This window comes from Mustelus asterias, chromosome 13 (assembly GCF_964213995.1).
Source record: "Mustelus asterias chromosome 13, sMusAst1.hap1.1, whole genome shotgun sequence".
NCBI lineage: Eukaryota > Metazoa > Chordata > Chondrichthyes > Carcharhiniformes > Triakidae > Mustelus > Mustelus asterias.
In genome coordinates this window covers 93,178,000-93,193,442 of record NC_135813.1, presented here as the reverse complement: position 1 = coordinate 93,193,442, position 15,443 = coordinate 93,178,000, and the positions used below count along the sequence as shown (strand labels likewise).

The 15,443-nt window shown below is 46.5% G+C and overlaps 1 protein-coding gene across 1 annotated transcript in view; it reads right to left on the bottom strand.

Annotated features, from left to right (window-relative positions):
* sgsm1a (small G protein signaling modulator 1a) overlaps positions 1 to 15,443 on the bottom strand; it is a 130,284-nt gene that overhangs the window by 51,378 nt on the left and 63,463 nt on the right. Inside the window, exons 9-11 of the mRNA XM_078226108.1 lie at positions 12,539 to 12,606; positions 9,780 to 9,943; positions 7,797 to 7,926 (exon numbers count right to left, since the gene is read on the bottom strand). Of these exons, the coding sequence (XP_078082234.1) occupies positions 7,797 to 7,926; positions 9,780 to 9,943; positions 12,539 to 12,606 (362 nt within the window). The remainder of the gene's footprint in view (positions 1 to 7,796; positions 7,927 to 9,779; positions 9,944 to 12,538; positions 12,607 to 15,443) is intronic.

The following is a 15,443-nucleotide window of genomic DNA, read 5'->3' as shown; positions in this document are numbered from 1 at the left end:
TAGAGGGGGACGGGTTGACAGAGGGGCTATGAAGAGACATGGTATTAGGTAGAGGGACATGAGTTGGTAGAGGGTGTATGAGGGGCCATGGGTTGGCATGGATGGGGCATGGGAGTGTGAGGTGGGTAAGGGGTGATGGGTGGAGGGCTCTTTTTCTGTTTTAAACCTCTTTTTATTGAATTTAACAGAAGCTGACTTTCCATCCCACCCTGCCCAGGAAACAATTTATGAAAGTTGTTCCATTTACTGTCGGTTTATCATGTGTAGCTGTCCTGATGAGTGGAAGACTAAAAGCTTCAATGGTATGTCCCGGTTTCAGCAATATGAAAGTGTGATCTATACACAGTATTTATGGTGATGATTTTCAATGAATCAAACCACCAGATCAATTCCTCATCCACCACAAAACACTTAATATATAAACAAGTGGTTCCAGCTAGTGTGGAGCTGGAGATGGAATTTATTGATGCATGGAACAGATTCAGGAAAAGGGATATCAGAGTGTAGCAGCTCACTCAACCATAGCAAGTTACACACAACACACAGGAAAACTCTTTCCACAGATGAAGATGATTGAAAGAGAGGCAGAACATAGAGGCTGTTAAAAGGTTCTGTCAACTTGGAATATTCCGGATATCACAAGCTAATGTTAACACGGAATATTCCGGATATCACCAGATAACGTTAAAATTTACAGTTAAAATTTAAAGTTTATTTATTAGTATCACAAGTAGGCTTACATTAACACTGCAATGAAGTTGCTGTGAAAATCCCCTAGTTGCCACACTCTGGCACCTGTTTGGGTCAATGCACCTAACCAGCACGTCTTTCGGATTGTGGGAGGAAACCAGACCACCCGGAGGAAACCCACGCAGACACGGGGAGAACGTGCAAAGTCCACACAGACAGTGACCCAAGCCGGGAATCGAACCCGGTGCTGTGAGGCAGCAGTGCCAGACACTCTGCCACTGTGCTGCCCCAATATTAATACGGAATATTCCGGATATCTGCAGCTAATGTTAACACAGACTATTCCGGATATCACCAGACAATGTTAACGCGGAATATTCCGGATAACACCTGATCGCGACCAACATGCAACATTGAAGTTTGTATCTCCGGTATCTCTTCTATTTGACCAATCACAGCCCGAGGAACGAAATAGCTCAGGCTGCAGGAGTCAAAAGGCAAAGCCAGGTGACCCCGCACTCTAACACTCGGCAATGACCTGCTCAAAGGTGGCGGCGGAACGTGCATTGCAGCAGGGGGTGGCAGCTTGTTGGGATGAGGATGGAGGAGGCAACACAGCAGCTGCAGATGTGATGGATGGAATGTGCGTGTACAGGGAGATGTCACTGAGGAAAGATAAATGCTGCATCACACTGTGAGTCGGGCTAACACCAGCGATGTGTACGTCACGCAGTGTTGTGAACACAAAGCTTTTGAGTGGGAGCTAACATAGAAACTAGAAGCAGGAGTAGGCCATTCAGCCCTTCAAGCCTGTTCCATCATTTGTTTTGATTGAAGCTGATCATCAAATTCAATATCCTGATACCCCCCTTCCCCCATATCGCGTGATCTCTTTAACCCCGAGAGCTATATCTAATTTCTTCTTGAAATCACACAACATTTTGGCCTGAACTACTTTCTGTGGTTGTGAATTCCACATATTCACCATCCTCTGGGCGAATAAATTTCTCCTCACCTCAGTCCTAAAAGATTTACCCCTTATCCTCAAACTATGACCTCTAATTCTGGACTCTCCCACCAGTGGGAACATTCTTTCTGAATCTACCCTGTCTAACCCTGTTAGAATTTTAGAAGTTTCCTTGGGTAGACCCCAGGCATTGTAACCTTAAGGTTCGTGATCTGTGTCATGAGGCTATCGAAGGCACAGAGCATTAAGAGGTGATTAAATACAAAACAGACTATGTTGTTCTTGTACAAGAACTTGGTCAGATCTCATCTAGAATATTGCACTCAGCTCTGGATTTCTCTGGGAAAAGCAGGATCACTAGATTGATATCCAGTTTAAAATCCCTTTGTCATCATCAGTCAAAGGTATCTGGGAAATAAATTGTTCAATTGATAAATTAGTATCCAATCCGAATTCTTAACAAATAAAAACAAAGTGGATAATTAAACTGTTGGAGTGTGAATAAAATAATGACTCTATAAACACGGGCAATTAGGACTAGCTGGGAGGGCAGCATGGTTGGCAAGGTCCGGATGGGCCGAAAGGACTGTTTCCGTGCTGTATTGCTCAATGACTCCATGTAAAAATCCTTGGGTGTGCTTTAAATCATTAACATTAAGGAATGAAGGAGAGCAATTTAAAACAAGGATGACTGTAACCTTCATACATTTCAACTTAAATTTCACTAACAAACCCATTATTGAATAGAAACTGGGCACTGGGCTGAAGCAGTTCTGGTCAACTCCAGTCTGACGTCAATTCAAACCAACCAATGGAAAAGATGGCAGGTCCAGAGAAATGTGCAAGACTGCCAATAGCCTTTTCTTCACTGGATTTGAACGATTCATCCACTTCCAGCATCTAAGAACATAAGAAATAGGAGCAGGAGTCGGCCATCTAGCCCCTCGAGCCTGGCCCGCCATTCAATAAGATCATGGCTGATCTGAAGTGGATCAGTTCCACTTACCCGCCTGATCCCTATAGCCCCTAATTCCCTTACCGATCAGGAATCCATCTATCCGTGATTTAAACATATTCAACGAGGTAGCCTCCACCACTTCAGTGGGCAGAGAATTCCAGAGATTCACCACCCTCTGAGAGAAGAAGTTCCTCCTCAACTCTGTCCGAAACTGACCCCCCTTTATTTTGAGGCTGTGCCCTCTAGTTCTAGCTTCCTTTCTAAGTGGAAAGAATCTCTCCACCTCTACCCTATCCAGCCCCTTCATTATCTTATAGGTCTCTATAAGATCCCCCCTCAGCCTTCTAAATTCCAACGAGTACAAACCCAATCTGCTCAGTCTCTCCTCATAATCAACACCCCTCATCTCTGGTATCAACCTGGTGAACCTTCTCTGCACTCCCTCCAAGGCCAATATATCCTTCCGCAAATAAGGGGACCAATACTGCACACAGTATTCCAACTGCGGCCTCACCAATGACCTGTACAGATGCAGCAAGACATCTCTGCTTTTATATTCTATCCCCCTTGCGATATAGGCCAACATCCCATTTGCCTTCTTGATCACCTGTTGCACCTGCAGACTGGGTTTTTGCGTCTCAAGCACAAGGACCCCCAGGTCCCCCTGCACAGCAGCATGTTGTAATTTTTTTCCATTTAGATAATAATCCAATTTGCTATTATTTCCTCCAAAGTGAACATCTGCCACGCTCAATCCACTGAAGACTCATTCCAGTCGATTGAGGTGGGGACACGGTTTTTGAAGCAAGACATATCCCTGCTTCCGATGTGAACCAATCTAGCTTGAAATTACTTTCTCCTATCCAGTGCTTTGTTGTAGTATTTAACCTGCAGGCTTTCTCCAATGCCTCCGTTTATGCTTTGATTTTTATTGACGGACAGACAGTTTTGCCAAATTGTTAAAAACCACTGAACATAACATTGAACAATTAGTGATGAGGAATCATAAAAACGTGCTGTCCTTTGCCCACATGCCCAGTGTCTATCTGCTCCCTTGGCTTATCAGCTAAATTCTGTTTATTTTTAAAGCGAGACAAGTATTGTAACAAAGCTCACTAATGAGTGACAAGGCCCACCATCGCTTCCACTGTGTGTGATATACATTCCACTTTCATAGAACCCCTACAGTGCAGAAGGAGGCCATTCGTCCCATTGAGCCCACACCGACAACAATCCCATCCAGGCCCTATCCCTGTAAACCTATATATTTACCCTGCTAATCCCCTTGACACTAGGGTCAATTTAGCAATGGCCGATCCACCTAATCCGCACATCCTTGGACTGTGGGAGGAAACCGGAGCACCCAGAGGAAACCTACAGACACAGGGGAGAACGTGCAAACTCCACACAGACAGTGACCCAAGCCGGGAATTGAACCCAGGTCCCTGGGGCTATGAGGCAGCAGTGCTAACCACCATGCCATCAAAACTTCCTGAAGTTTGATGAGCTCCCTCACTCTTCCTATGAATCATAGAATCCCTACAGTGCAGAAGGAGGCCATTTGGCCCATCGAGTCTGCACCAACTCTCTGACAGAGCATCTTACCCATGGCTTCTTCCCGTCCCTATCCCTATAACCCCACACATTTACCCCACTAATCCCTCCTAACCTACACATCTTGAGACAGTAAGGGACAATTTAGCATGGCCAATCCACCCAACCTGCACATCTTTGAACTGTGGGAGGAAACCAGAGCACCTGGAGGAAACACATGCAGACATGGGGAGAATGTGCAAACTGGCTGGAATTGAACCCGGGACCCTGGCACTGTGAGGCAGCAGTGCTAACCACTGTGACACTGTACTGGCCTTTTGGCTTGAATATAAATGGAGGCATGACTTTCAGACTCTTTTGAAGCATAGCCATCAAAAACATTAGGCCGGGAAGTCCCTTCGAGTGATTGTAATCCCGTGGATCAACAGCTTAATAACGCACTGACGTGAAAGGGAAATATTGAAAGGAGGGGCAGAAGATTCAACTTCAATTCAGAAGCACAAGTGCAGTATTATTTCATATTCCAACTCCTCCCTGTAACCTGATGGAGGAGGGGCGGGGGGGGGGGGTGGGTGGGGGGCTGGTGCTGGCTGGCTGCTTGACTAATCCAGAGGCCCAAACTAATGCTTTGAGAATATGGGTTCAAATCCCACCATGGCAGATAGTGGATTTTAAATTCAATTAATAAAGCTTGTTTCAGTAATGCTGACCATGACCCAACTGGTTCACTAATGTCCTTTCGGGAAGGAAATCTGCCATCCTTACCCGGTCTGGCCGACATGTGACTCCAGAGCTACAGCAATGTGGTTGAATCCTAACTGCGCTCTGAAACTACCCATCAAGCCACTCAGTTCAAGGGCACTTTAAGGATGGGTAACAAAAGCTGGCCTTGCCAGTGACGCCCATATCCCATGGAAGAATACATTTTTTAAAAAGTGGATCAAATTGTGGTTGCATTACTGTTGTTCTGTTACTTTGGCTGTGTTACTGTGGTTGCATTCCTGTAGGATGCATTCCCGTAGGATCCGTTACTGTGGTTGCATTACTGTAGGCTGCGTTACTGTAGATTGCATTACCGTGGTTGCATTCCTGTAATTGCATCACTGCAGGGTGCATTACTGTAGGATGCTTTACTGTGGTTGCATTACTGTAGGCTGCATCACTGTAGGTTGTATTACCGTGGTTGCTTTACTATAGGTTGCACTACTGTGGTTGCGTTACTGTGATTGCATCACTGTAGGATGTGTTACTGTGGGTGCGTTACTGTAGGTTGTGTTACTGTAGGTTGCATAACTGTGGCTGCGTTACTGTGGTTGTGTTACTGTGGTTGGGTTAATGTGGTTGCATTACTGTAGGATGTGTTACTGTGTTTGTGTTACTGTAGGTTACATTACTGTGGTTGCATTACCATGGTTGCGTTACTGCAGGTTGCATTACTGTAGGTTGCATTACCGTGGCCAATAGTCCAACTGTCTTGTGCCATGGGGAGAGGCTTCACTCTGAGAAAAATTATTGAAAGGACAGAGTCACAACCCCAGGGTCAGGGTCAGGAAGGGCCCCCTTCCTAACCCAACGGTGTGAAGGTCAAATCAAACATCTCCACTGCCTCTTGGCTGAGATCAGGTAACTCAGCATTGACCCGAGATCAAATCCAGGGCCTCCATGATCAAAACAGCTGGACTATTGGATAAGATTAGGAACCGAGAGCTTCACCATCTGTCATTTGAAAGGAGGAAGCGTAAATGATTTTTCTCTCCATCTGGCCACCCCGGGGCAGGCCGATTCCCTGTCCCCAGACCTCATCCATCCCGTTTCATTGTTGGAGCCTAGCAGATCTACAAGAGTAGCAACAGGTGACTCTCCCTTTCATTAAGAAGCATTCAGTCTCCAATCAACACTCACGACACATCAGAAGTGGCCAACCCTCCCTGTGGCATCTGACAGGCATCAACCCACATCCTGCCATTCCTGGGGCAGATGATATTAACCAAGCAGTGCTTGATAAGATATTGTTCAGGAAACTGTGTGCTTTAACCATATCTTACTGCGTCATGACACCTTAAACATTCACTCTCTCCACCTTCGATGCACAGTGACAGCAGTGTGCACCATCTACAAGATACACTGCAGTAACTCACCAAGGCTCTTTCGACAGCACCTTCCAAACTGCGACCTCTATGCCTCAGAAGGGCAAGAAAGCGCATGAATAGCACCACCTGGAAGTTCCCTCCAAGCTACACACTGTCCTGAGTTGGAAATACATTGGCCTTCACTGTCGCTGGGTCAAAATCCTAGAACTCCCTCCCGAACAGCACAGTACCTGCACCACATGGACTGCAGCGGTTCAAGAAGGCAGCTCACCACCACCTTCTCAAGAGTAATTAGGGATGGGCAAACAAATGCTGCCCTGGTGAATGGCACTCACATCCCACGAACGTATAAACCCTCCGCCTTCCCCCAGCATATCAGTGCCCCGGTGTTCGTCCTGAGTATCTCACACGTTAGTAGGTTGGTTCTTTTGTTCCTTACTGAATTCTACACTGGTCAGTGAAACAATGCAATGCTCTTCTCAACAATTAACAAAATATTATAATTGAACTCTTACCGTTTTAATTAGTCAAAAACACGGAATGTTCCTGCGTATCCAAACAGGAAAAGTTGGACTCACTGTTATGAAGTTGCATATGTTAGGTTAAAAAATGTGGTGTTTGACAAATGTAATATTGAAAAGAAATGCTGAAACCAAAAGAAGAAATCATACAGCATTGTCTCTTTAAAAGTTGATTGCGTCAGTGCCTGAAAACAAAAAACTGCTTTGGGTTCAGTGCTGGACTGTTTAAATTGCAGAAGCAGCTCTTTGCAATATTGCATCAAAACCTAAAAGTCAGTATTCCAACATAGCAAAACAGGCTTTTGAGTTGGACCAATGAGTTTAAAGCAAGTACGCAGAGGCACCAGACCAATGGAATTCAAATGTGAGTGTTGTTGAGAGCCTCAAGCCACTCAGATCGCAGGAATACTGTGAGGTAATTCCGGGTATATAAACCTGGACAAGGGGGAATAAGGGTTAGAGTAAGCTTGCCACCTCTTTGGTGGGAAGGAGGGGAGGTGAGGCTCTCATATCGAATCCTGCAGTGATACATCTTCAGAAAATCACCACCTAAAGAGAAAGATATACCAACTCCAGACAGAAGCATCAGAAGAAAGTTCACACTTCCAACAGACACCTGGTATTATATTATTTGAGAGTGACTATATTCTATAAGGATTTATTTTATTATTCCTGAATGAGTCTTGTAATATTTGAACAGCATTCTATTGGGATTTTATTCGGTTTGTTAATTGTTTAATAAGGTTGTCACCAGTTTTAAAACAAAGACCTGATAATTGTTCATGTTAGAGAATGTCAGTTCCTGCTTTAATTTACCAAGATCAGTAGCACTTTGTTTAAGATTACAAGGTGAGGTATCCCTTTGGGGGTTCCAAAATGCAGAAGGAAAAATCACCTCCGCGTCATAACACTCACGGATAAACAAGCAAACACCATCCATTTGTAACACTCTGCATCCTGGTACCTCACCAGGCAGCACTGACTGGCTTGTGTCAGCAGCTCGATCAGATACATACCAAACTCAGAGTTAGTGCCCGGGAAGATTATTCGGAAAACGTAGTCCGTCGCCTCTTCGTCCTCCTTGTCCGAGCTGGATTCCGCAGATCCCGGGGGGCTTCGTTTTCGCAGCTTCGGGAAAACCTTACCCTAGAGGCAGATGAACAATTTCAGTCTCAACCTCATCAATGACTCGCGAGGGCCGGGAAGTGTATGGGGAATGGGCCGGTAGATACAAGGTGACGGGATATACAAAGGATTACATCGGACCTACAGCACGGAAACAGGCCATTCGGCCCAGATCCTCTGTGCTGGTCTTAATGCTCCACTTCGAGTCTCCTCCTTTTCCATCTCCTTCTATTCTTCTTTCCCCTATGGACCTGGAGTAGATACCTTTCAAAAGAAACTATCTGACTCGACCGCTTCCTGTAGCAAGAGGGGGGCTGGTGACTGTGGCGGAGAGGTAATGTCACTGAGCTAATAACCCAGCGATCCAGCCGAGTGCTATGAGGACACGGGTTCAAATCCCTTTCAAGGGGAAGGGAATGAAGCCACATCCGGTGTCAGACATCCCAGTGTCTGGAGCAAGCACCTCCACTCGCTTTCAGCAGATTTAGCTGCAAATTAAGGGCCATTTCTACAATGCCTCTGCCCCGAGATTCACTAGCTCATCCCTGACAAATCCAGTACCATTTTACCATTTCCCAGAGCAGCAAATCCTCACAACACGATTGTGGATTTACTGCCCATTAGTTCTGCTCAGACTATGACGCAGTCACCCCGGGGGAACAGATTGTGTGAATTATTTCCGTCCCACTTTCTCATGACAGAAATGAGATTGCCAATCAACAATGGCTGTTTCTAAAAGCCTGCTACTGTTATAGAGCACAACATGGGAGCATCATTCGACTGCTGTAGTGTCAGCCTGACATTACAATCAGCAGTGGCGGCAGCACAGTAGAATTATCACTGGAGTTTTTAATTATTCATTTGTGGGACATAGGCGTCGCTGGCTAGGCCAGCATTTATTGCCCATCCCGAGTTGCCCGAGGGCAGTTGAGAGTCAACCACATTGCTGTGGCTCTGGAGTCACATGTAGGCCAGGCCAGACCAGGTAAGGACAGTAGAATTCCTTCCTTAAAGGACATAGAATCATAGAATCCTACAGTGCAGGAGGCCATTTGGCCCATCGAGTCTGCACCGACGACAATACCACTCAGACCCTATTCCCGTAATCCCACATATTTACCCTGCTTATCCCCCCTGTCACTAGGGTCAATTTAGCATGGCCAATCAACCTAACCCACACATCTTTGGATTTCCTTCCCTAAAAGACATGAGTGAACCAGATGGGTTTTTCCAACAATTGACAAGGGTTTCATGGTCATCAGTAGATTCTTAATTCCAGCTTTCAAATTCCACTATCTGCGGTGGCGCGATTCGTACCTGAGTCCCCCAGAACATTAGCTGAGTTTCTGGACTAATAGCCTCGTGAGTATAGCACTAGGCCATCGCCTCCCCCAGAGACGCAGAGACCTCTCTGAGGACCTGGGTTCGAATTCCACCACAGCAGATGGTGAAATTTGCCAATAAAATTCTGGAATTAAGAATCTACTGATGACCATGAAACCATTGCCGATTGTCGGAAAAACCCATCTGGTTCACTAATGTCCTTTAGGGAAGGAAATCTGCCGTCTTTACCTGGTCTGGCCTACATGTGACTGCAGAGCCACAGCAATGTGGTTGACTCTCAAATGCCCTCTGAAATGGAGGGCAGTTAGGGATGGGCAATAATTGCTGGCCCGCTAGTGATGCCCAGATCCCGTAAAAATGGATTTAAAAAAGGCACTGATTGAAAACTAAAGACTGGAATTCTGCAGGGCACAGCGGGGAGTGAGTGGGTCAGATGTGGTTTACATAATTCTGAGAGCATTCTGAAGAAAGGATCAAGTTGCCCTTTAAGGGTATGGTGGTGACCTTATTCATGAGGCATGTTTCTGTACCTTCCCTCGCTGTGACCACAAAGGAGGATCCAGTTGTCCGCGGGGCAGGAGGCCATTCTCCAGACACGACAGGAAAGCCAGCAGGTGTCCCCCCTTTGGAAAGCGGAGCGGGGGCCTCTGGATTCCATCCTGACTCACCAGGACCACTGTTCCGCCACTGTCAACTGTGAGCACACAGGAAGATGAGAACACATCCATTAACGGGAGAACAGGAGCTAGACAGCTGCTTAGATAAAGAAGGGGAGATACGACAGGAAATGCCCAGGGATTATACCCGAGGATTGTGCAGCTCAGTGACAGAAAAGTGTGCAATTTTAGTTCCAATACCAAAAAACAACCCCACAGGAAACCTTAATAAACAAAAACAAACTCTCAACTATTGCAAAGTCTGTTCACTTAATTTTCCCGTCCTGCCCACCATGGGAATGGTAGCAGGCGGGACACGGACCATGCAAAGGTCCATTAACCTCAGGAGAGCTTTTCCGGCCTCAGGACGAGTGCGACTGGAAAATCGCGCCCTGCCTCTTTCTTCTGGTTCTTTTCTTTATAAGGCCAAGACTCCATTTTTTCCCCCAGTGAATTCCTCTTGCTCTCTCTTCAGTCTAGCCATTTCCTTTCCGATAAACCCACCCCTGGTTAAGATAATTGGCAAGGACATTGTAGGCAGATCTCTGGGTTGGCGCTCTCTCCTAAGGTATTCCTGGTGTGGAGATTAACGCGGGGCAGCGTGGGAGAGCAGTAACCTATGCCACGCCATTCTGCATGTTGCAATCCAACAAACTGGTGAGTGGTGATGTAGACGGTGAGGTCGCCAAGGTCCCAGATGACCATAGCCTGCATGGCCCTTTGAGGAGGAGAGCTGACTGTGGCGATTTAACCTAAGGATCACCCTCAGGTGAGGGGCAAGTTTGAGAAGGTGGGCCTTTGATGAATAACGCACTGGCTCAAAGGCTGGTGGAAGCATATTAACACTCAAAAGGGAACTGGATAAATAATCTGAGGAGGCAAAAAAATCTGCCGAGGACTTGGGTGGTTTGCTAGGCACAGGCACGATGGGCCGAGTGGCCTTCTTCTCTGCAGCCTGATTGTACAGTTCTACAGCAGGAAGATTTGATTAGAAATGGCACCTGAGTGTCTTTGGATCAACATGGAGAAGATGGGCTGAATGGTCCACTTCTCTGCTGTACCAGACCTATGGTGCTAAATTCACGTTCAAGAGGTTGGGAAGCCATCCAGCAAAACTGCCATTGTTTCTTTTTCCGATTGGCAGGCAGTGACTATTGGGCTTCTGCAGGGGTCTGTGCTAGGACCCAAACTGTTCACACTATATATTAATGATTTGGACACGGGCACTGAATGTATTATCTCCAAATTTGCAGATGACACAAAGTTGGGTGGGAGGATGAGCTGTGAGGAGGATGCAGAGATGCTTCAGCGTGATTTAGACAGGCTGAGTGTGTGGGTATGTGCATGGCAGATGCAGTATAATGTGGATAAATGTGAAGTAATCCATTTTGGTAACAATAGTAGGAAGGCAGATTATTATTTGAATGGGTGTAAATTGAGAGAGGTGTATACTCAATGAGACCTTGGAGTCCTTGTGTATCAGTCGCTGAAAATAAGTGCGCAGATACAGGAGGCAGTAAAGAAGGCAAATGGTATGCTGGCCTTAGCGAGAGGATTTGAGTATAGGAAAAGGGACGTTTTATTGCAATTGTACAGGCCGTTGGTGTGGCCACACCTGGAGTATTGTGTGCAGGTTTGGTGTCTTTATCTAAGGAAGGATGTCCTTGCTGCAGAGGGAATACAGTGAAGTTTTACCAGGCTGATTCCTGGGATGGCAGGTCCGTCATATGAGGAGAGTCGATTAGGATTATATTCACTGGAGTTTACAGATTGAGAGGGGATCTCATAGAAACCTATAAAATTCTAACAGGGTTAGACAGGGTAGATTCTGAAAGAATGTTCCCAATGGTGGGGGAGTCCAGAACTAGAGGTCATTATTTGAGGATAAGTGGTAAACCTTTTAGAACTGAGGTGAGGAGAAATTTCTTCACCCAGAGAGTAGTGAATGTGTGGAATTCACTACCACAGAAAGTAGTTGAGGCCAAAATGTTGTTGATTTAAGAAGAAATTAGATATAGCTCTTGGGGCTAAAGGGATCAAGGGATATGGGGGGGAAGGGGTATTGAATTCGGTGATCAGCCATGATCAAAGTGAATGGGGGAGCAGGCCTGAAGGGCCGAATAGCCTCCTCCTGCTTGTGGTTTCTATGTATTGTCATACTGAGTGCAATGGTTATGTTACTGGCCTAGTAACACAACGAACGCGTGTTCGAGTCCCATGAGGGCAATTAAAGAATTTGAATTCAGTTTTCAACAATCTGAAAACAAATGAAATTAAATTTAAAAAGTTGTTGGCAGTAAAAGTGATCACGGCAGGATGTCAGAGTGTTGTGTTAACGTCCTTCAGGTAATGAAATCTTGGGCCTTTCTGCTCCTTTTTGTGAATCTGGTTCTGTACAAATGGGGCTGACTCTTCATGGCGCTGCGGCGGGGCTGGAAAATCACAGGGCGATTGAGACAGGCAGTGAATGCCAGCCCCGTCACTCAAAAGTGGATTCGAAAAACACCCTCAGGGTGTAGACCAGGGAGGGGGAGGAGTGCGCAAGGGCAGCACAAATTGTTAAGGCAGCTGTCATCCTACAGAAATACAACCTTAGAATACAAAATGCAGACAGGAAATTCTTTCCTTCTTACTCTGTTGATGGCAGTGCAGGTAAACGATCTCCTCCAAACGGATGGTCATGGCATAGTCCCAATATATACTGGAAAACAAGATCAAATCACATCCAATTACACACTGACATTTTGCTGGTTTCCTGCGGCTGGGACAGATAACATTCCCCATATCCGCAGACAGTCACAGACACCAACGCTCAATGCGCAGATATGCAGCTGGTTGATAAAGGTGTGCCGGAATCAGGCACAGAACTCCCATTCACCAGACCCCTTCCAATGACCTGACATAGAACATTACAGCGCAGTACAGGCCCTTCGGCCCGCGATGTTGCGCCGACCAGTGAAACCAATCTAAAGCCCCTCTAATCTACACTATTGCAATGTCATCCATATGTTTATCCAATAACCATTTGAATGCTCTTAATGTTGACAACATTGGGGCAGCACAGTAGCACAGTGGCTAGCACTGCTGCCTCACAGCGCCAGGGATCCGGGTTCGATTCCCGGCTTGAGTCACTGTCTGTGCGGAGTCTGCACGTTCTCCCCGTGTCTGTGTGGGTTTCCTTTGGGCGCTCCAGTAAAGTAAAATAAAGTTTATTTATTTGTCACAAGTAAGGCTTACATTAACACTGCAATGAAGTTACTGTGAAATTCCCCTATTCACCACACTCCGCACCTGTTCGGGCCAATGCACCTAACCAGCACGTCTTTCAAATTGTGGGAGGAAACCGGAGCGCCCGGAGGAAACCCACGCAGACACGGGGAGAACATGCAAACTCCACACAGACAGTGACCCAAGCCGGGAATCGAACCTGGGTCCCTGGCGCTGTGAAGCAGCAGTGCTAACTGCTGTGTTACCGTGCTGCCCCACAGTTTCCTCCCACAGTTCAAATGACGTGCTGGTTAGGGTGAATTGGCCATGCTAAATTCTCCCTCAGTGTACCCGAACAGGCGCCGGAGTGTGGCGACTCAGGGATTTTTACAATAACTTCATTGCAGTGTGAATGTAAACCTATTTGTGACATTAATAAACAAACTTTACAGCTTTCGTTTCATTGCCTGTCCTTCCTCCATTTTCCATTGGCTTTCCTCTGCTGACATCTGGGGAAACTGAACTTAGACTCCTGGGAAAACAAACTCACTGGGGTGAATTTTCCCATTCCGTCCGCCACGGGAATTGTAGTGGACGAGGGGCGGACCATGAAAAGGTCCGTTGACCTTGGGCGGGTTTTTCCGTTTTCGGGGCGAGTGTGGCTGGAAAATCCTGCCCAGTGAATGAGTTCCCCGTTGTTTACGCGCTGAGAGCTGGTTGGCTCAGTTGGCTGGACAGCCAGCCACTGGTCAGATCAATGCCAACAGCATTGGGTTCAGTACCCGCTTCAGCTGGGGGTAGATTTTGGGCCCAACTCCTCACCCGACCCACAGTAAAATACCGTAGTCCTTTGCCATGGGCAGGCTGATAATCACAAAGGACCTGCCTTCAGATAGAGAACTGAGGAAGCATTTTACCTGCCTGATGTTCCATCCTGAAAGACTGCCTCTCCTATTATTAGTAATAAGTGAGTGACAAACACTAGGGGAATTGCCAGTGTGAGTCATGTCTGGATAAGTTACTCTCTGTAGCTACATTGGACATGGCTGATCTCAAGGATGAGCTCAAAGTCCTTCCGTGCTCCAGGCAGTTTGTAGAGTCTGGTTAATGAGACATGTGACGTTGTTACTGTCATCTCTGGCTGGCTAGACTGTGTTGTGCATCTGTCTCAGGCAATGATGGGGGGCATAGGGCACCATGCAGAAATGTAAAGTTAAGTTTATTTATTCGTCACAAGTAGGCTTACATTAACACTGCATTGAAGTTACTGTGAAAATCCCCCAGCCGTCACACTCTGGTGCCTGTTCGGGTACACTGAGGGAGAATTTAGCATGACCAATGCACCTAACCAGCACGTCTTTCATACTGTGGGAGGAAACCAGAGTGCCCGGAGGAAACCCACGCAGACACAGGGAGAACGTGCAGACTCCGCACAGACAGTGACCCAAGCTGGGAATCGAACGCAGGTCCCTGGCGCTGTGAGGCAGCAGTGCTAACCACTGTGCCACCGTGCCGTCCAAAACAGTCCTGGACATCTTATCATTGGATGAGGTGACTAACTCCAGATTGGCGCTGGTAGACTGTTGGCTGTGGAACTAGAGAAACAAACGACATCGGGACAAGTTGTGAAACTTGATTTGAGAAATCTGTCAATTTGTGGGTAGCGCTGGATAATGTTTGTGGAAACTGCTGGCTTGTTGTGAAAAGCCAACTCATTTTTCAGGGTAGAGAGCTCCAAGTAGCCTGAATAACCTACCTTAAGAATCAATCATGTGGTCCCATAGTAGCGATAGACAATAAATACCGCCTCACCAGGGTGACCCACATCTCAGGAACATTATTTATATAACACATGCAAACTTTACACATGAATGGCGCTCCCAAGTTAAATCCAAGATGACTGTAAAAGATAAGCATTTCTGTGCTAACCCTATCAGAGCTCAGTCTCTGACGCTAACAATGAAATCTCTGCCTCTTCAATCAAATCTCGCCACTCCCCCGCAAACTGTTGATTTTCAAATAGCTGTGTGAACACGTGTTACTAAATCACCAGGAAGTGCTGTATCTCTGCGCTCAGGAGTGTTAATGGGGCAATCCAGGGCCCAATCTCATTGGTGATAATGGAGCCTTCATTGAACCCGGACCCTTTTAATATATTTCTTTTCTTCGCTTCCCTCCCGTACATCTGCTGTGGCCATAAGACATAGGAGCAGAATTAGGTCATTCAGCCCATCGAGTCTGCTCCGCCATTCAATCATGGCTGATATGATTCTCATCCCCATTCCCCCGCCTTCTCCCCATAACCACTCATCCCCTGATTGATCAAGAACC